Raw genomic sequence first — 21967 nt, 5'->3', positions numbered from 1 at the left:
CATGCTTTACCAACTGAGATATCCAGTCTTTGTTACATTTTTGTTGTGCTACTGTGCAAGAATACCTCTCAGATGGGGAAGCATCTCAGAACAGACCTAACATGTGGACAGTCTAGTACAAATATATACCACTGTTGTTGTTGTTTAGTCGTTTAGTCGTGTTCGACTCTTCGTGACCCCATGGACCAGAGAACGCCAGGCACTCCTGTCTTTCACTGCCTCCCGCAGTTTGGTCAAACTCATGCTGGTAGCTTCGAGAACACTGTCCAACCTTCTTGTCCTCTGTTGTCCCCTTCTCCTTGTGCCCTCCATCTTTCCCAACATCAGGGTCTTTTCCAGGGAGTCTTCTCTTCTCATGAGGTGGCCAAAGTATTGGAGCCTCAGCTTCAGGATCTGTCCTTCCAGTGAGCACTCAGGGCTGATTTCCTCAAGAATGGAGAGGTTTGATCTTCTTGCAGTCCATGGGACTCTCAAGAGTCTCCTCCAGCACCATAATTCAAAAGCATCAATTCTTCGGCAATCATAGATACAATAAATTTACTTATCTACAGAAACAGAAACAGAAAAGTAACTTTTTGTTTAAAATTTGAAGTCTTTGATGTAACAGAGGAGGCAAATAGAGGAAGGAAGTGCTTCTCTACTTTCACTTTTAAAGAACAAAGGACAGTGAAACGAAAGGGAAGCGTCCAACGCCATTGAGAACTTTTAAGCAGAGTTAACAGCCAGAGGATGTATCAATGAACAAACACATTTTAGATTGGCCTTATTTGTTGCTTTAATTTATTTCCTTTTTTCCTTTTGAATCTTTGCCATAAAGAAGGAAAAAGTATGTAAGAGATTTCAACTAATTGGGACATTTCCACAATTTTTATAACTTTTATAACTACGTCACATCAACACGGATTTAGGACCTCTAGTGGTTGGAATGAGATGGTACAACTTGTTTTTTTCCTACTTCTTCACTGATGGACATTGAAAGTCGGATATAAAATTGGACGTAAATTTGATATTAAGGATTTACAACTGTTTTGTCTTCTTCCATCTGTGGGATTGGGATTTGGTTTTTATTTTCTTATATTTTCATGCCACTTATACTTTTCCCGAATTTTCATGGTGAAAACTGGATACAAAATTGGATATAAATCTGACAATATGGGTTCAACTACTTTGTCTTCTTCATCTACGGGATGGATTGTATTTTTTTTTCCTACTTTGATATCTACGTTCTCCGGTTTTGAAAGAAGAGGGATCTAAGTTAAATTAAGTTTATCTTTTTGGAGATTGCTTTAGGCCCCCTGTTGGATTATCGCAGAAGAATCTAAATTTGGAGGGATTTAACTGAAATAGAATCTGAGCTTAAAGACATAATTTGCAGAACAAAATAATCCAAAAGGAGGAATAGCCTGATTGGTGGCAAGAAGACGACTCTACATTGACATTTGGTCGTATATATAACTTAAGGATTGTTAATTATTTTAAAAATTATAAATTAGAAAATTGGGTAAATTTAAAATTCGAAGATTGGATTGATAAATATTGAGGTATATAAAAGACTGTTCTATTTGACAAATATTTAATAATATTGGAGGGGTCTATGGTATTTTGAAGAGGTGTCAACTTTGCTATAGGAGACTGGTGGACATAAAAGGTTACTGTGTAAAAATTTTTGTTGGGTTAGTTAGATTAAAATGTCGAATCCACCAAAGAAAGGGATGGATGGGGGGAAACCAACAGAAAGGAAAGGGTCTAAGCAAGAAGCAGTTTTCAAAGCAGAGATTTTAAGAATGTTTGCAGAAATTAAACAGAGTGAAAAAAATTGGGAGTCAAAATTAGAGCAGGTTGATAACAAGATTGGAAAAATGGATAAAAAAATTGATGAAACGGTCAATGAGTTGAAAGGGCAAATAAAAGATGTGTCTAGGAGAACGCAATCTTTAGAAGAGGGGATGAAGAAGACAAGATTGGAAATGAAATATGTCAAACGGGAGGAGGAAAAGATTAAAGTAGAGATGGAATTGAGTAAAGTGCAAGAAGAGATGAAGGATGTAATAGCCATGAATGAACTGAGACAGAGGGAGGTGAATCTGAGGTTCAGAGCCATGCCAGAGACACAAGGAGAAAATATTAAAGAGAAATTGATAGCAGAATTAGCACAATGGATGGAACTACCAGTAGAAGAAATGGCAAAAACAGTGCAAAATGCATTTAGAATGAGAGTAAGAACAGCCAAAGCAAGAAGATTTGCAGGAGATTGTTTGATTACATTTAAAGATAGAGAAATGAGAAATGTGATTCTACAGAAGAACAGAGAAAAGAGATTGAGTATAGATGGGAGTTTCATAATCATTTTCAAAGATATACCAATCAGATTCCTCAAACGAAGAGACCCATATAAACCATTGGTACAGACTCTGAAGAAAAACAACATTGAATTTAGATGGGAGTTCCCGGAAGGAATCTCTTTTGCGTATAGAAGTAAGAGGCACAGATTGACAAGCCCAGAGGAGACTGGGAAATTTCTGAGAAAATATAAGGAATTAAGAACAGAAAAGGATGAAACCAAAGGAGCAGACGGAGGAGCACCTGGGGGGTCAGAACCAGAAGAAGAGGGAGAGAATGGAAAGAAAACAGAAGAGGAAGAAGAAGGAGGAGAAGAAGAAACAGCTAAATTATAGAAAAATTAAACAAAATTTATTTAAAATCAGGACATCATGGCGTTAAAAATTTGGAATTGGAATATTAATGGGATGAATGATAAAAAAAAGAGGAATAAAATTGAACAATTCCTAAAAAAGAAAAATTTAGATATCATTTGTTTACAAGAGACACATGTGGCAAGAAGACACAAAAAAATATTGATTAACAAAAGATTAGGAAATGAATTTATATCTTCAGACAAGGAGAAAAAAAGAGGAGTGGTCATGTATATAAAAAACAAAATTGAAGCTCAACAAATCTTTAAAGATGAAGAAGGAAGGGTAATAGCGGTTCGGATCAAATGGCAAGGAGAAAACTTGATTATAGTCGGGATTTATGCACCTAATGGCAATAAGACTCTGTTCTTTAAAACTTTGGAAGAAAAACTATTTGAACACATGGATCAGAAAATTATAATAATGGGTGATATGAATGGAGTGGTCTCACTAGAAATGGACAGACTTAGAGAGGGAACAAGCAAAGAAGGGAAACTACCCAAATCCTTTTTCTCAATGATAAAGAATTGTAACTTGATAGATATTTGGCGACTCAGACACCCATTGGAAAAACAGTTTACTTACTAATCAGAACCGAACCAGTCAATGTCAAGGATAGATCAGATTTGGATCTCGAATGAATTGACTCCAAGAACCCAACAAATAGAAATTCAACCGAAAGTGATTTCCGATCATAGTCCAATAAAATTTGAACTAAAAGGTTATGAGGAAAGAACTTTCAGATGGAAAATTAATGACTATCTCTTAGATGATCAGAAAATTACAGAAAAAGCACAAAAGAGGTTAATGGAATACTTTGTTGATAATTGCAACAAGGGCACAAGGATAAATGTGGTTTGGGATGCAAGCAAGGCAGTGATGAGAGGATTTTTCATCCAGCAGAATTCAATTAAGAACAAAAATAGAGAAAAAGGTAAAAAAGAAATTTTGAAGCAAATAATGGACAATGGTCAAAAATTAATTAAGCAACCAAACAGCCGAAAAATAAAAGAAAATATTAAAGTTCTTCAAACTCAGTTTGCAATGATAATAAATAGAGAAGTGGAATGGAATATCAAAAAACTAAGTCAGAAGCTTCAAATTTGTGAACAAATCAGGAAAATGGCTTGCATGGCAAATCAAAAAAAGAAAGGAGCAGAATACAATAAACAAAATTATAGTGGAAGGAGAAGAGATAGTCAATCCGAAGGAAATCAGAAAGGGATTCTTGGATTACTACAGAAGATTATATAAAAATAGAGAAAGAAACAATTTGAGGAAAATAGAGAGATTTTTGAAGGAGAAAGAGGTGCAGAAGATCCCGACAGATAAAAAAGAACAGTTGAATACCCCAATAAAAATTGAGGAGATAAAAGAAGCAATAAAAGATTTAAAGAGGGGAAAGGCTCCAGGTCCAGATGGATTCACCGCAAGCTATTATAAAGAAATGAAATCTGTTTTGATGATGCCACTGAAAGAAGTAATGAATAACATTTTAAGGGAAAGAGACATTCCGGAAACATGGAAAGAAGCATATATCACATTTATTCCAAAACAGGATTCGGACTTAACTCAAGTTAAAAATTATAGGCCGATTTCACTGCTAAACACAGATTATAAAATATTCGCGGGGATCCTTGCGAAAAGAATGAAAAGCATACTATTAGAAATTATTCATAAGGATCAGGCGGGTTTCCTTCCAGGCAGGCAGATGAAGGATAATGTAAGGAATATAATCAATATTGTGGAATATCTGTCTGCCAGGAATGAGAAAGAAGCCATAATGATGTTTGTGGATGCAGAAAAGGCCTTTGACAACATAGCATGGGACTTTATGTTGAAAAATTTAGAACATATGGATGTTGGTAAAGAATTATTTAACGGAATAAAGGCAATCTATACAGAACAAAAAGCCAAACTGATTATAAATAATGTAATTACAGAAGAAGTAAAGATATCAAAAGGAACAAGACAGGGATGTCCACTTTCACCATTATTATTTATAATGGTGCTAGAAGTCCTTTTAAATTCGATTAGACAAAATGGAAAAATAAAAGGAGTGACAATTGGTCAAAATGAATATAAAATCAAAGCGTTTGCAGATCATTTGGTAATAATGATAGAAGATCCAATAAGTACTGCAAAAGAAGTATTGGAGGAAATTGAACAGTTTGGGGGAGTGGCAGGGTTTAGACTAAACAAGAAGAAAACGAAAATGATCGCGAAAAATATGGACCAAAGTGTAATAGAAATAATGCAACAGCAAACAGAGATAGAGGTGGTTAAAAAGGTGAAATATTTAGGAATATGGTTAACCTCTAAAAATATAGACCTATTTAAGAATAACTATGAACCGGTGTGGAATGGAATAAGAAAGGACTTGGAGGTGTGGGGAAGAATGAAACTGTCCTTTTGGGGCAGAATATCCACAATTAAGATGAATGTGCTTCCAAGGATGTTATTCTTATTTCAGGCTATCCCCATAATTAAGGGGAACAGGATTTTCAAAGAGTGGCAAAGAGCGATTTCAAGATATATCTGGCAGGGCAAAAAGCTGAGAATTAAATTTAAGTTACTAACAGATGTGAGAGAAAGAGGAGGCTTTGCCCTGCCTGACTTGAAATTATACTATGAGGCATCATGCCTTTGCTGGTTGAAAGATTGGATAAAATTAGAAAATAAGGAACTGTTAGATCTAGAGGGGTTCGATAACAGATTTGGATGGCATGCGTACCTATGGTGTGAGAAGAAGAAAATCCATAAAGGGTTTGAGAACCACATCTTCCGAGGTCCTCTAATTGAAGTTTGGGATAGGTATAAAAGCCTATTAGAACCTAGAGTACCTCACTGGTTATCTCCATTAGAAGTTATGAGTGTAAGGAAAATCAATATGAGAGGTAATTGGATCACATATGGTCAATTGATATTCAAAGAAAGAGGACAATGGAAAATGAAACCATATGAACAAGTTAAAGAACATGTATATGACTGGTTGCATTATTTTCAAATAAATGAAATGTTTAGGAAAGACATTAAAGAACGTGGTTATGCAGACAAAGATTCAAAATTTCAGATAGAAATAATAAATAATGATTCTAAAATTTTATCTAAAATTTTATCTAAAATGTATAAAATCGGAAGGATGAGGAAGTTAAATCGGTAATGATACATTGGGCCAGAGATTTTGGTTACAACATACAATTTGAAGAGTGGGAAAGATTATGGAAGGAGAATTTAAAATTTACAGCATGTATGACGTTAAAAGAAAATGTTATGAAAATGTTTTATAGATGGTACCGTATTTTTTGCCCTGTAAGACGCACTTTTCCCCCTCCAAAAATGAAGGGGAAATGTGTGTGCGTGTTATGGGGCGAATGCAGACTCCTTGGCTTCAGCGATAGCAACGCGAAGCCTCCGAAGCCTGCACTCCGGAGGCTTCGCGTTGCTTCCGCTGAAGCCAGGAGAGTCTGCTCTTTGAGGCTGGCGGTGGGGGAAAGCAGCGCTTCCCCCATCACCAGCCCCAGAGGATGGGGGGCAGCGGGAAGGCGTGCGACGCCTTGCCGCTACTCTCCAACCCGGCTTCGAGGCTGGCGGTGGGGAAAGCAGCACCAGAGGATGGGGGGCAGCGGGAAGGCGCACGACGCCTTCCCGCTACTCTCCGATGCGGGTTTGAGGCTGGCGGTGGGGAAAGCAGCGCTTCCCCCATCGTCAGCCCCAGAGGATGGGGGGCAGCAGGAAGGTGCGTGACGCCTTCCCGCTACTCTCCAACCCTCCTTTGGGCTTTTGCGGGAGATGGGGGAATTCCCCCACCTCCCGCAAAAGCAAGCAAAAGCCGTGCGCTCTTTAAAGGGGATCTGCGGCTTCTGCGGGCTTTTCCCCAAGGAGGGAGAAGGGACTGACTGGCCGTTTCAGTCCTTTCTCCCTCCTGGTCGAAAAGCCTGCAGGAGCCACGCAGGGCTCCTGTGGGCTTTTGCGGGAGGTGGGGGAATTCCGCCACCTCCCGCAAAAGCAGGGAGAAGGTCTTGGAGTAGCGCACAGGCTGCGTGCAGCCTGTCCACTGCTCCCAGAGCTGCGGGGGGGGGGGGGGATCATATTTTTTTCATTGATTCCCCCCCCCCTGAAAACTAGGTGCGTCCTATGGGCCAGTGCGTCCTATAGGGCGAAAAATACGGTACATAACACCGGTAAAATTAGCAAAAATGTATATGACATGTAATAAGTGCTAGAAATGTAAAGATAAAGAAGGTTCTTTTTACCATATGTGGTGGGAATGTAAGAAAGTGAAAGGCTTCTGGGAAATGGTATATAATGAATTGAAGAAGATACTAAAATACACATTTATAAAGAAACCAGAGGCCTTTGTGTTAGGAATTTTAGGAAATGAGATAAAGAGAAAGGACTGTAATTTTTTTCAATATGCAGTGACAGCTGCAAGAGTGTTACTGGCTCAGAAATGGAAACAACAAGAAATACCGACGATGGAAGAATGGAGAATGAAGCTGTTAGACTATGCTGAGTTGGATAAATTGACTGGAATTGGCGAGATGAGCGCCACAACCCAGAGTCGGCCATGACTGGACCTAATGGTCAGGGGTCCCTTTACCTTTACCTCCCAGATCCTAGTCCGACACTAGACCACTAGTACCCTCAATGACATGTCAAGGAATATACCTGCAGTAAAACAAAAGTTTAAACCTGGTCTGGAGGGGCCTCTGGTGTGAGGCAGCCTAACTATGAGAGGAAAGGTGAGGTGGTCACCTAAGGCAATGGCCTTAGTAAGGCGTCATGAAGATCAGCATATTTGTGTGTGGGTGGGTTTAAATTTGCCTATGAGGTAGGGGAGAATATTCAAGAGGATGCTGAGTCTGCACCTTATGATCACAGACCAGCGACTTTAAAGCGGCAACGTCTTGGAGAACTGGCACAGTGTGTGTGTTTGTGGGGTGGAGGTGGTTAATGGGGTGGGAAGGTTATTGTGACCCCAGGCACTTCTTTTGGGTGCCACAGATTTTGTTTGTTATTCTTTTTTTGGGAGGGGGAGTTTTAAAAATAATAGCAATGCTGTGTCATGTAGATGCACCATCGGGCTGAAATCCACACTAGCACAAATCCGAAAGCCGTTTGCCCATTGCGCGTGTGGTGCTGCACGTAATCTGTACTGCAAAGAGCTTCTGACTGTATTAGCAAAGTCTGCATTGCATCAGGAGGAGCAGTGTTGCAGCAACCTGGGTAGTCGCATGACACACTGCTCCTCTGAAACAAGGATATTTTGACATGGGATGGCTCATTCTGCAACAGGGCAAAATCTTATTAGGAGACCTTATAGGCACCGTGTCATCTGAGCTGAGAAACTACAATGGGGAAAGGGCCTTCCCAGTGGTGGTGCCCCATTTGCAGAAGGCTTCTTCCAGGGCTGCTCACCTTGTATCTCTCCTGATTCCTCTTCAGTGCTAGATGAATACCGTTTTTTATCTTCCCAATTTTGTCTTTGTTTTGTGCTGCTTTTATCTGCATTTTTTAAAAAGTTAGTTGTTGTTTTCCTCTGTATTTTATTGTTTTATTTTAAGCCAATATTTTTAGTGAATTCTTCAAATCAAAGCTGGGGTATCTGTGGTCCTTCAGATGCTGTTGGACTCCCAATTGCAGTCAGCATGGCCCATGGTGGCTCACCCTATCTGGCTGCTTTAGCCTGACGTGGCGCACAGATAGGTTTGCACCGTAGCAATTGAGGTGCTTCCTGTGCAAGGTACGTGGCAGATCCACACAGCTCTGCTTTCTTTGGTTTCACAAACCCCTCAACAGTCTGCAGACTTGAACTGTTACACTAGCACCAGAGCTTGGTGGGATGGGGTTGTCCTTCTGGTCTTCGGGTACTCTGTAATGTGCTATTGAGAGCTGTGCTTCTCTCATCACTCTGATGCATCTTGCCCTAAGTGGGGCACTGAGCAAAGGCTGGAGAGGAGGACTGCGGTAGAGGAGAATCATTCAGCCATGAGAGACAAGTGGCAAGGTTCAAGAGAAGGAGACTGTTGTGACAATGGCCAATGCTGAACTAAAGAATTCGTTCTGGCTTGGGGAGTAGTCAAATCTGTACCCCATGGAAAAAATTTAAAGTAGTTCCTGATTAGGCGCTGTGTCATGGTGGACCTCCGTGTGAATGTTCTGAACCTGCAGCTCACAGAGCTGTGAGAAGCCTCAGATGGTTGTTGAGATAGCAAAGTAGCAGATACAGTGGTACCTTGGGTTAAGTACTTAATTCGTTCCGGAGGTCCGTTCTTCACCTGAAACTGTTCTTAACCTGAAGCACCACTTTAGCTAATGGGGCCTCCTACTGCCGCCGCGCCGCCGGAGCACGATTTCTGTTCTCATCCTGAAGCAAAGTTCTTAACCTGAAGCACTATTTCTAGGTTAGCGGAGTCTGTAACCTGAAGCGTATGTAACCTGAGGTACCACTGTACCAAGGAGCTATGAGCCCTTGTGCTGGAGAATGGAAACAGTGGAGAAAATAATTCCCTTTTCCAGGTTTCTGACAATAGCACTTATGCTTCGTTGCTGCAGAACAGTAGCAAAGATCCAGGAAGAAGCTGCTTTTCAGCTTCAGAAACAGCCTTTATATTGGATCAGATTTAAAAGCAAAACCTTGCTTGTTGTCAAGGAGAAAAAGAACCCTACATTATTTTTTCATGGGGCAGGAGTGTTACTAGTTATGCTGAGGTCTCAGTGAAGTGATTTCTTTTCTAATCTAAATTTCTTCATAGCATGAGTCACTTTATTTCCTGTCCTAAGCTACTAACTAGTACTACTGGTTGACACACTCTGTTTCCCATCCTAGAAATGGCTGCATTACAGCCATTTGTGAAACGATATTTGAGTTTGATCGACACAGACTGATGTAGCTGTATGGCCTTTTTGTTCATATGGCTCCCTGCATTTGGGAAATGTAATGTGCTGAATGTATTGGGGAAGATTTACTGAGCATTTAAAAAAATGTTTGGGGGGAAATCCGAGGCAAGCCATTAAAACATGTTTTACAGCTTCAAGAACAGTTAAATCAAAGGAATCGACTGCCAAATGAAGTTGTGTAATTGCTATCACTAGAGATTTGTCAAGGCTAAGTGTGCGCGTGCGCATGAGTGCGTGTATCTGGGAGAGTATGAAATCAGTCTTGCCGCAAAGTGAAATGAGATTAAATCATTTGCCATTGGCATATCTCTACTGAAATAATTTCCTCGGTGCTGCTCACCTTATACCAGCCTGAGCTGCTTCGGCAAAGGGGTATCCAGATAGCCAAGAGGATTATATTCCTAACCTCATCCTTCTTTTCTTTGCCTCCCCTCCATCCTTTCAAGTCGGAATAAAATGAAACACATGTGAAAGGCAAGGAAAATGGAGCCCAGATTGATGTGACCTTTATTATTTTAACAGCATCTTTCAGCACAATTTACAGAGTTGCAGGGCTGCAAGGAACAGAGTTGGAGTATAAAATAACATAAATAAATAGAAGAGGAACCAAGGAGGTCAGCAAAAAACAGTTGGAATCAGGCAATGAAGGGTGCATGAAGGGTTGAGATTGGTCAATGCCTTTATGCTTCAGCCACCAAGGTTGAGAATTCTGGAGGAAAAAGAGAGAGGAAGAGGAGACAGTCAAGTTTGCACCCTATGATGAAAAGGACCCTGTGATGAAAAGGACCAGCCTCGTTGTTCATGTCTTCTGAGATCCAGTTGTCAAATCACCAATTTCACTGGTGTCAGGAGCACAAGGAGTAAATGTTTTAAGGCAGTCTTCGCTAACCTGATCCCAGTGGTGTAGCGTGGGTTGTCAGCACCCGGGGCAAGGCAAGTAATTTGCGCCCCCTAACCCGTGGATTTGTGCCCCCTTACCCGTGGATTTGCCCTAACCCCAGATGTTGCGCCCGGTGCGGCTGGCCCCCCCTGCACCCCCCACGCTACGCCACTGCCTGATCCCTCTCCGATGTTTTGGACTAAAACTTCCATGATCAGCCCCTGTCAGCATAGTTGTGGGGCCCGGGGCTGATGGGAGTTGTAGTCCAAATCATCGGGAGGTGGTAGGTTTTATTTCTCTTTACTCCTTACTCTTTACACTTATTTCACTTCATCGTTTCCTGACAATTCATAGAACTGTAGAGTTGGAGTGGACCGAAAGGATCATCTAGTCCCACCCCCAGTTAAGTTGCCAGGTTGGGGTGCAAGAGATTTGGCATTGTTAGGTCTGTACACAGCTCCCACCCTGCAAGCCGGGCTGACCTGGGGGAGCCTCAACCTGAGGGCTGGGCTAATGTTTAATTAGGGTTCACAATTAAACATATGGTCAGGCAAGGAGCAGGGTGGGGAAGGAGGTGCAGCCTCTCCCCATCACCACCATTGTGCTGAGAATAGGTCGGTCAAATCCTGCAGAGCGGTACTTCACAAGTACCTTCTCTGCAGGGAAGCCACTTCTGAAGGAGTACCCTGTAGTCTACAGGATTGAATTTTTCGGGGGGCCTGCATCTCCACAGCACATTCCTGTGGGTTTTGTGTGTGCCTCACTTTCTCCTTGTTTTCTCAGCTGCTCTCCTTTACCTCTATGGAATCTTAGGGCAGAAGGGTTCCTGCACATACCACCCAATTCAAAGCAACCAGGAAAAGGTTAGAGACCTTAGCTCCTAACAATATTGACACCCCCATTTCCTAGTCACTATGCAAATCGAGAGGCCCATCTAGACTGACTTTTATTGGCTTGCTTAGAGATCTGTTTGGAAGGGCCACCTTAGTAGATCTCCTCCATCTCCTTCTTGGACTCATTTTTGCCTCTTAATGGCCATGGAAGACTGCCAGATCAGCACATGACATGTCTCTCTCTGTTCCTATGGCCAAAGACACAACTGAAGTGCTGGCTCTGGGACACATGCCAACTCCTGTTTCTAGTACACCAATATGACCTAGATTTATGAATCATGCATTTCCCCTGGCATGCTTCATGGAAAGAGGTGGTGGCACAAGAATACAAACATGGTCACAGTAGAGCCAAAAGGGTGGAGGAGGGTGTCTTTTTTGCTATGTATGCGTATACCTAACACATATACCTACATGCTGTCCTGGCAGATTAATCAACAGCAGGAAGCTAAAGCCATGTCCCTTTGCCTTACTTCACATCCTTCACCCTCAGCTGTGGGTAGCAAAGGTGGCAATGATGCTAAATTGCCAACTGCATATGAACTGGCATTAACTCTTTGCTCAGACCCTTTGGCAGCTGCTAGGACCCACTGGTGCTGACACCTGCCCTGGGCTGCCTGACTTGGTCTAGGAGCCACATTTTTAGTTTCCTCCAATGCCCATAATGTAACAGTGCTCTGTGGGATATTTTATGCAGTCAAAACAACAATACGTGTTTTGCCAGATAGGCACATGAAAGGGCTGAGGCTCACAGAGCTTTCCTGTAAACCTGCTAGAGAGAACTGCCTGAAGTCAGCTGTGCTTTTTCCCTGAAGCCTGCCCTTTCACCCAAGTCCCATCACTTTAGACTAGCATTTCTCACCTTCTGATAACTGTGCCCCACTTATGTTCTGAATTCAAAACGGAGATACACCTCACCCTTATACCCGGGAGACTCTTTAGACAATGACAGAATGAGAGGAAGTCACTCTCTGAGGTATATGTTTGCATGACTGACTGTTCTGCCCCAAAGGATGTGTACCCAAAGCCACGACTCTTGCAGAGATGCAGTGGGCAGCCTCCTGCAAAGAGAGGTGAGTGTCCTGCTGCACCTTTGCAGCGTAAATGATTGCACTTGGGAAGACAGGTGAACTAATATCAGTGTACTGGAAGAAGCAAAGACTACTAGTTTTGAAGCAATGATTCTTCAACATCATCTCCGTTGGACTGGTCATGTTGTGCGGATGCCTGATGATCGTCTTCCAAAGCAACTACTCTATTCCGAACTTAGAAATGGAAAGCGCAATGCTGGTGGTCAACAAAATAGGTTTAAGGACTGTCTCAAGGCAAATTTTAAAAAAATGTAGTATAAACATTGACAACTGGGAAACACTGGCCTGCGAGCGCTCCAGTTGGAGAACAGCCTTTACCAAAGGTGTCATGTGCTTTGAAGACGCTCGAACTCAGGACGCAAGGGAGAAATGTACTAAGAGGAAGGCACACTTGGCAAATCCACACCATGATCAACTCCCACCCAGAAACCAATGTCCCCACTGTGGAAGGACATGTGCATCCAGAATTGGCCTCCACAGTCACTTACGGACTCACTGTTAAGACCGTATTTATGGAAGACAATCTTACTCGGCTACAAGTGATCGCCAAAGAAGAAGAAGACCTTCCAGTGCAATGATGTGGTAGAATGACTGATTGGAAGGAGATTGCAGAGACGCAGTGGACAATCTCCTTGGAAACTAGCTGCCTTGGGGCAACAGGAGTATCAAATTACTGAATTAACATCTTTCTTGTGTCTTGTTGCTGGTGTCCCAGCATACATTTTGAAAATCATTCCTTTTCAATGCATGGTTGTTCTTGGTATTATTTCTGACCTGCTGGTGTTACATTTGAACTCTCCAGGGCAAAGCACCTACCATCAACACCGATTTTGCCATCTCCATCCTTATCTCCAGCGGCCAAGAATTCCTTGGTTTCTTTATCAGTCAGGTCCCTGGCGTCAGGGGTAAAGCCCTTCAATACAAACCTATCAATGAGAAGAATGGGGGAGGGGGAGAGGAAGCTAATTCATGAGAACTCCGAGTTACCCAGTTTTTAAATTTCATGCATGTAGCACATATTTGCTATCTAAATGTACAGACAGCTTTTCCTCTGAAAGGTGCTCCAAAGTGGTTCAAAGCACAGAATAAAAACACAATCAAACATAATTTTGTTCAGTTTTTAAAACATTTCACAATAAAAAAGTAGGGCAGCGCTAAAAATGGTAGAAAAGGAATTAAGCCATATGTGAGGGTCAGGTAGAGCAAATGCACATCCACCAGATACTGAAAGGCCTTGGGGTTTGTACTGCAGGTCTATTTGGTGAAGGAATACCATACTTCAGGCATAATCATAAAAATAAAACAAAATACCAATTTTTGGCCACAGGTGGCATCACTTCAGATGATGGTGGCATCTGGAGCAACATCCCAATTTATAGGGGTGTGTGTTGTATATGGGACAAGGTGCTTCCTAAGTTTCAAAGGGCTTTCAAGGTTAAAACTAGTGCTTGAATTTAGTCCAGAAGCATACTAGTATAAAGGTAGCCAATGTGGTGCCTTCCAGATGTCAGAGTACAACTCTCATAACCCTTGTCCATTGGCTACCCTAGGTGGAGATGATGAGTGTTGTTGTCCCACAACAACTGGCTACTCCTGGATAAGGAACTAGTGGAGCTTTCAGAGGATCAGTGTTACACCATGCCCCCCCCCCCCCGTGGATAGTACCATGTAAAGGTCACACTGCCTCCTTCTGGACCATCTGATGTTTCCAAATTGTCTTCAAGAAGAGCCTCGTAGAAGGCATGTTCCTATAGTCAAGTTGAGTGGTTTACTATAACATGCATAATGATGGCTAAGTCCCTGGTCTCCAGGAAAGGGTACAACTGGCAGATCAACCACAGGTGAGGGAACACGCTCCTGGCTAGAGTTGTCACCTGAACATCTGAAGCTAAGAGCGCCCCTTAACCTGCAAACTTAAGGAGGTGTGCGACCCTTTTCACAAAGCAGCATTTCCCCCAAGAACCACCATCAACACCTCTACCTCTGCCTTTGCCTTGCCTGGATTGAGTTGATTTGCTCTCATTCTGTCCGTTACTGAGCTCAAGCACAACAGGCTAACATGGCCCTGTCCTGCCTTGTGAGGGTGACCTTCCTAATGTCGCTGAAAGAGAGGAAATTGTCACATGAGGCTGCTTCAGGTGGAAGAGAGTCTCACAAGGGAAAGCTCTATTTCAGATGCTTCAGCAGTTATTTCAAGCCACGTTACAGATTCCTTCCATCCGTTCTCTTTTGAGAATACTCCTCTTTTTAAGTGCTTACTTCATGAGCTCAGCCCCTGCAAGCAAGGCTGTAGCTGGGTGGGGGCAAGGGCTGCAAGACCCCCTCAGGGGATAATCCAGATCCCCTTCCTTGAATTTTCATCTTTCATCTAAAAAATAAAAAGGCTAAAGCCCTCTTACTTGCAAAGATATAAGGGAAAATAACATGCAGGCAATATTTGATCCAGTAAGAAGGCAAACAACTCCAACCCAATCAGCACTTGACACTGACTTTTTAATTTTTTTCTATTAACATGAAATGTTATTAAAATGTTTAAATAAATGATATACCTTTAGGCTGCAGTCCTAAACAGTAAGCCTGATTTAACTCAATGGACTTACTTCTAAATAGGCTAAATTTAGGCTGGAGAAGAAAAGACTGAGAGGGGAGACATGATGACACTCTTCCAATACCTGAAGGATTGTCCCACTATAGAGAACAAAGACTTGTTTTCCAGTACCCTGGAGGGCAGGGCATACCTAATGGGCTTCTGTGAGATGAGGGTAGATTTTGGTTGATCATTAAGAGAAACTTCTAAAAAGCAAGAACAGTTTGATGTTGAAACTAAATACTGGGGGTGGGAGTCTCCCTCCCCAGAGGTCTTCATGCAGAAGCTGGACATCCAACTCCTGGAGATGCTCTTGCTTTGGATTTCTAGCCTCAAGAAGGTTGGGCAAGATGGCCTACAAGATTCCTCCAAGTATATGATTCTTTGACATAGGACTTGAATGGAGAACCTTTGGCCCTCCAGAAGTTCCTGAACTACAACTCCTATCAACCCCAGCAAGCATGGTCAATGGCTAGGGATGATGGGAGTTGTAGTTCAGCAACATCTTGAGGGGCAAAGGTTCCCCACACCTGATTTAGGATTACCCTTAGGATGAGAGCCCTTAGGATGACTTAGGATGTAACCTTAGCCTTTCTTCCCCCATGTCTGGCTACAGAACTGAATTTAAAATCACCGGCTCTTACTCTTGGTTGAGCTCTTGGATCTGCATTAGTTGTATTTCACCAGTCAAGAACATTGAATAAACTTAGCTTATCCTGGTTGGACAAGTGACAACAGTTTTTCATAAAGCAGGCCTTATCACAAAACAAGATATCCCTTTGGGTCCTAAAATGGCACTTAAACAGCTCAGAACCACTTGCAATACCGAAAGGATTGCCTCTCCCCATATAAACCACCCCAGACCCTGAGATCATCATCAGAGGCCCTTCTACTTGTGCCTCCTTCACAAGAGGAACATGAGTTTTCTGCAGTGGCTCCCCAATTGTGGAATGCTCTCTGCAAGGTTTGTCTGGCACCTTCATTATACACCTTTAGGTGCCAGGCAAAAATGTCCCTTTTCAGCAAGGCCTTTGGCTGATTAACATCCTACATCATTTAAATGTGTGTGTTTTTCGTGTGTGCTATTGGCTTGTTTTGTTCTTGTTCTTGTTCTTGTTTTTATTATGCACTTTATGGTTTTATCCCTGTGAACCGCCCTGAGATCTTTGGATGAAGGACAGTATACAAATATAAACAAACAACTATTCAGAAACTGTTCCACAACTTTCCCACAAGGATCTCATTACTCACCTGATGACTGAAGTTTGGCTTACTATTGCAAGGTATTGGAAGACACTAAATGCAGACTTACTGCATTTGAGTTCTGGATCTCACAACTCTGGGACTTACCGGTAATATTACTGGAGAAACTGACAACCCTTGTCCAAGAGAGTTGAACAGAAAAGAAAACTACTACTTTCTGATTAACCCGGCATAGTTTTATTACATTGTTGTTGTTGTTTAGTCATTTAGTCATGTCCGACTCTTTGTGACCCCATGGACCAGAGCACGCCAGGCACCCCTGTCCTCCACCGCCTCCCACAGCTTGGTCAAACTGTTTTATTACATATGCAACATCAATAGAACATTGTTATAGGCTTCCAAGGATACATGGCAACCTGTGGAATGTTACCTTTGATTAAAAACTGAAATGACTTAAAAGTTAAATGGAATTAAACAGACATTTGGTGCTTCTGCTGGGGGTGGGGGTGATGGTTGATTGTTGATTGCTTCTCCTTGTATAAATAAGTGAAAACAAAATATTTTGAGGGTGGGGAGCAAAAAGATCAATTAATGTTTAGGTATGGGGCATGTGGATTGTCTTTTCTGTTGACTGATATTAGTCATATGATGGCTGGTAGCTTAACATCTTCTATGCATATATTGATATGACCAGATGCTGAAATGTTTAAGACCAGTCCATGCTGCACATTATTTCTACAACCCATATTTTAGTTGGTATATGAGAGGAACATGAATCTTTCCTTACTTTAGTTCATCCTCCTCAATGTAACCGCTTTTATCTTTGTCCAGAATGTGGAAACATTTCTTCACATCTTCTTTGCTCTTAGCTTTCAATCCCACCAGCTGAATGAACTTCTTGTAGTTAAAAGAATCGGCAGCTGCAGGAAGATGGAGAATTGAAGAGGGCACCTCAGTTTTAGAGTGGCTGACAAGGCACTTTAGCAACCTTAACTCTGTAAACAGGCCCATTCATCTTTCACTTTTCAGATGGCATGGGGTTGGTTAATTCATGCCTGCTCATTGGTAGTGACAGCAACAACACCAGTGGATGCTTGCATGTGCGAATGGGCCACCGTAGGTCTGGCACCACAAATCATTTCAAACGTAGTGCTTTCCAGTGGAGTCAGTTCACACATTCTGTGGCAGGCAGCTAAGTACAGAGAAAATTATTATCTATATCGGAGCAGGAAATAGATCTGTTTGAAAGGCCAGCTCCTTGTCTCTCCCACCCTGTGGGCCTAGTTTGACAAGTGGGCAGCTCTGCTCACCTGTCATTCACCCAATGTCACAATGACATCAGGTGATCCATTTTGGCCTCTGGTGACAATCAGTTGATTGTCAGGCCTTGCAAAGTGCCTGCAATTTGTTGTTGGAGCTTGCAAAGCACCAGAGAATTCATATGCATAGATTCCCTTCTCTCCCTGTTGGCGGAGGCGCAACTAAGTATCAGAGAGGATTACAACAAATATGTCTCCTTTCTTCAGTTATGGAGCTCAATAGCAGGATCCTTGGGAGTCCCAAGTAGTGTTCTATCCAAATAGTGACTAGAACCAGAGCTTCTAAGCTTTAGCAAAGTTGCTGCATTGTCTAACATCATGGACATAACTGGGAAACTGCACCAGAATGACTATGGTAATCTGGAAGGTAACTAGTTTCTGCCCCACACCCATCCCCCTTGGGGCTGTTGAGAAAATAATAGAATTGTAAAGTTGAAATGGACTCTGAGGGTCATCTAGTCCAACCTCCTGCAATGCTGGAATATTTTTGCCCAGTTGGGGCTCGAACCCACAACCCTGAGATTAAGAGTTTCATGCTTGATGTGCCACAAATGTCTAACAGAGGTCTGTGTGAGCTGGGAACCTAGAAGAAATATTTGTGGGCTAGTCACTTTTGTGGCTGAGAGTGGTGGAAATTATTGATTTTATTATAGCATTTCTGTCCCATGTTTCCCAATGGTTCGAAGCAGTTGGACATCATGGGCTGGGCGGTGGGTGAGAGATACAACTTAAATATAAGCCAAGGGTGACTTTGACTTTATTTGGAAGAGACTCACAGAGGTATTCTAGCTCATTGGCCCGGTTATATCCTCACCCACAACCAACACACACATTTCAGGAACCAAGACTGACCTTTTTCTGGTCCTCGCTGGCTGTCCATGAGACAGGCACATTTGTAAAGCAGAGACAGGACAGAAAAGACAGGCTTTTGAAAAAGGGTGACTTGGGTAGCTCTGAATGTGGTATGACCTGGGAGCAAGGGGTGGTGGAAGACACAACATTTCAAACACACCTCCCTCCCCTAAGCATCACTGTAGCAGCCCTGCTGCCAGGGAAGACAACAGAGGCCTGCTGTTTTACTTGTCATATTTTGAGTCTGTCACCTGCCCTGCACACCTAAGCAGCGGGATGGAGGAGGAAGTGGAATAGAGATAATAAATAGCCCCACAACTCGTAGTCAGGTGTGCTGATAGATCAAGGTTTTCTCCAAAGGCTTCCCCACCTTATCATTCCTTGGTATGCATATTATTTAGGGCAGTTACCCAGAGACTGCTGTAGCACAGCACAGTGTTTCTTTTTCTCACTCTTGCAAATAAAGGACATCAGAAGCTTAAACGCTTCTGAAATGAAACTTCGAGACCCGTCTCGCCAAGGGCTCTAAATCCGGGGGAGGCGCTAGGGAAATCGAACGCAGTGACCTCTAAGAAGTGCCCTGATTAGGCCGGCCTCCTTTGATGTGGGCAGCAGCCTTTGTCCGCTGCTGCATGCAAATCAAGAGAGAATCAGTGAATGAAAAAGAGGGAGAGAGGAGCGGGGTGGGGAATCAGCCCGTTCCTAGAGGGACCTGGTCTTCATATTGGCCCGTATTTTCCGCGGGAGCCAGACTTGCGAGAGCAATGAAGTGCCAAGGACTAAAGCGATTTGCAGACGAGCTCGCCTTCCCTTCGAGTTTTTGGGCTGCTACTGCGATGAGTTTCCTTCCGAGCTCAGCCCTTGGCTTGGACGTTCTCGGCAAGGTCGCCGCGTGAGCAGGGAGAAGGAGAAGGAGGCAAAGAGGACATCGTAGTGGTTTAGGGTTGGGGGAGGTGGGTTGTAGCATGTCCATTCGGGTCGAGGCCAGAAATGTCCTGTTGGTTGGAAGTTGCTTAGAACACAGATAGCTGGGCAAAGCAAATATCTTGTGCAGGCGCTAAGCTTCGGAGAGCTACAGACACCTGGGAAAGGTGTATCTGGCCTAACTGGGGTGTCTCTGCCTTGTGATCCTGGTTTTGCATGCCCACATGTTTGAGGGTATCATGGATTGCAGAGTTGGAAGGGTCCCTGAGGATCATCTAATCCAACCCACTGCAATGCAGGGATATGCAGCTGTCCCATACAGGGATCGAACCTGCAACCTTGGCGTTAGTCTGCGTATGTGTGTGGACAGGGCCGAATTAAAGGTTTCTCTGTTCAGTTCTGTCATTGCAAGCTGCCTTACACGGAGTCAAACCATTGGTTCTTCGAGCTCAATATTGTCTACACGGACTGGCAGCGGCTCTCCAGGGTTTCAGACAGGAATCTCGCCCAGATTTACCTGGAGATGCCGGAGCAAGCACCGACCCTGGGACCTTCTGCAATCAAGGCAGGCACTCCAGCCACTGAGCTATGGCTCTTCCCAGGCCAATGATCTTCATTGACCTTTATTTAGACCGTCACCTTCCTTCCATAAGGGAGCCCAAAGCGGCGTAGATGTGGCTCCCAGGAAGTCTCCTCCAACCCAGGCACTGGCCAGACCCTGGCTTGCTTAGCTTCAGCAAGGCGGTGACCTCACATGCCTCCAGACCCTGACTTGGGACCGAAGGCGTGCTTCCAAGGAGGGAGCTGTCCGAGTGGGAAATGGGAAGGTCCCTGCCTCACATCTAAGCAGTGGGGCTGCCAAATCCTGCAGCCGGGGTGGGTGGGTGGTGGATCGAGACCCTTGAGTTAACCCTGTCCTGCCCACAGTCCTGAACCGTGGACGGCAGCTTGCATGTTCAAAAAGCGGGAGGAAGCCTCTCTTGCAGGCGAAGTTTGGACCTTTGCAGCCACCACAGCTGCAGCCCCGCTTGACTGAAACCCACGGAATGTCTTAAAAAAGTTATGCATCCTGAAAAGCAGACACAAGCAGAGCAAGGGATGCGAGTCCTTGGAAAGATGGATAAGGAGGGGAGGTCGTAGCTGGGGGTGGGGGGTGGGGTGCTGCCTTGCTGCCAGAAGGGCTCCAGATTACTCAGGGCTCCCTATGCCAATCTTTGGGGCTGTCCAAATGTGGGGAGTTCTCCGCTAGCTGCGGCGCAGAGCCCTCCCGCAGTGGATTCTCTTAGCAGTAAAATCAAAGAAGCATTGCCTTGCCTTGCTAAAGGTGTTCCGAGGAAGTTAGCAAGCAGAGGAGGACGTGAGCCCCGGACTTGGACCGGCTCAGCTTGGCAATCTGCGCTTGCAAAACCCCAGCCGCCCCCTTCTCACCGCATCTCCTTGGGCCGGACTTCGGAAGATATGCGCCCCACTCTCCGCAATGCCTCCCCCACCCCACCCCCCAGGCCACCCCATCTATCCCGCCGGTACTTGGAAGTCTCCGGCGTGACTCACCTGCAAAGGCTGCCACCGCCTTCTTGATATCGTCAGCGCTGAGCACGTCAGTCATCGCCATCCTTGCAACTGTTGGGAGGGAAAGTGCCAAAAGATTTAAGAAGAAGAAGACGGGAGAGGAGGGTGTGGGGAGGGGGGCGGAAAGGGAGGGAGGGAGGGGGGAGTGCCCTCCTCATCATTTCTGCTCATATGACCAAAACTGCAGTGCCGGGCGGGGATGGCACACCGGGAGAAGGGCTGGAGGGGTGCCAGCTACAAGCAGCAGCAGCAGAAGGAAAAGAGCCACGAGGCTGTGTGTGTGTGTGCGCGCGCATCTCTCTGCCAGACGAGCACCAGTTTGCAAAAAAAGAGAGGGGCCGGTGCAGGCTAAAGGGGTTGTGGCCGGGGCAAGAGGTTTGGGTACTTTCTCTGCATCCGCAGTCCCAAGCAGCACCTGGCGTGGCGGGAAAGAGTTGCAGACAGGAAGCGAGAGACAGTCATGTCAAGGTCAACCTGCCAGCCGGTCCAGGGAAAAATAATGTGGTGGGACAAAAAAAAACACCCCAGAGGCGCCTTTGGAGCATCTCTTGATGGAGATGGGAGGCACAGCGATGTCTATAGACACATCCCTATCTTGGATGGGAGGGTTTCTAGATTTATATCTAGGACTGGAGTGATATCTATCTATAGATAGATGAAAGCTAGGATGAAAGGGGTGGCTATCTATCTAGGATGGGAGGGATCTATCTATATCTCTATATACATCTAAGATGGAAAAGAGCTATGTCGAACTATCATCCATCTATCAGCTATCTCTCAAATATCTACCTGTATCTAGGTTGGGACTGATACCTCTGTCCTGGACGGGAGGCAGGGATGTAGGATGTATCTCTAGGTTGAGGGCCATAGATTCTCCTCTCCTTCCTTCCCAATGAATCCTCACAACAAATCCCTAAAGTAGTTTTGTGGTGGAGCTTAGCTCCCCACCCCCGTTTTTTTGTTAAACAGAGCTTACTGATTGGCCAAAGTTCACTATCACTGTGAAGATTTGAACCCAAGCCCTCCAGTCAAAGTCCCCCTGCTCTAAGTAGGAAA

General features: G+C 44.0%; 1 protein-coding gene across 2 annotated transcripts in view; it reads right to left on the bottom strand.

Moving 5' to 3' along the window:
• Window positions 1–10080: 10080 nt before the first annotated feature.
• Window positions 10081–21967, bottom strand: part of PVALB (parvalbumin) — a 41414-nt gene continuing 29527 nt past the window's right edge. For both annotated transcript variants that reach the window (XM_077934986.1, XM_028747391.2), the window contains exons 2-5: window positions 20894–20962; window positions 17035–17167; window positions 13274–13383; window positions 10081–10305 (exon numbers count right to left, since the gene is read on the bottom strand). In XM_077934986.1, coding sequence (XP_077791112.1) covers window positions 10277–10305; window positions 13274–13383; window positions 17035–17167; window positions 20894–20954 — 333 coding nt within the window. In that variant the 5' untranslated portion in view covers window positions 20955–20962 and the 3' untranslated portion in view covers window positions 10081–10276. The remainder of the gene's footprint in view (window positions 10306–13273; window positions 13384–17034; window positions 17168–20893; window positions 20963–21967) is intronic.

This window comes from Podarcis muralis, chromosome 10 (assembly GCF_964188315.1).
Source record: "Podarcis muralis chromosome 10, rPodMur119.hap1.1, whole genome shotgun sequence".
NCBI lineage: Eukaryota > Metazoa > Chordata > Lepidosauria > Squamata > Lacertidae > Podarcis > Podarcis muralis.
This window is presented reverse-complemented; position numbering and strand designations above follow the sequence as displayed.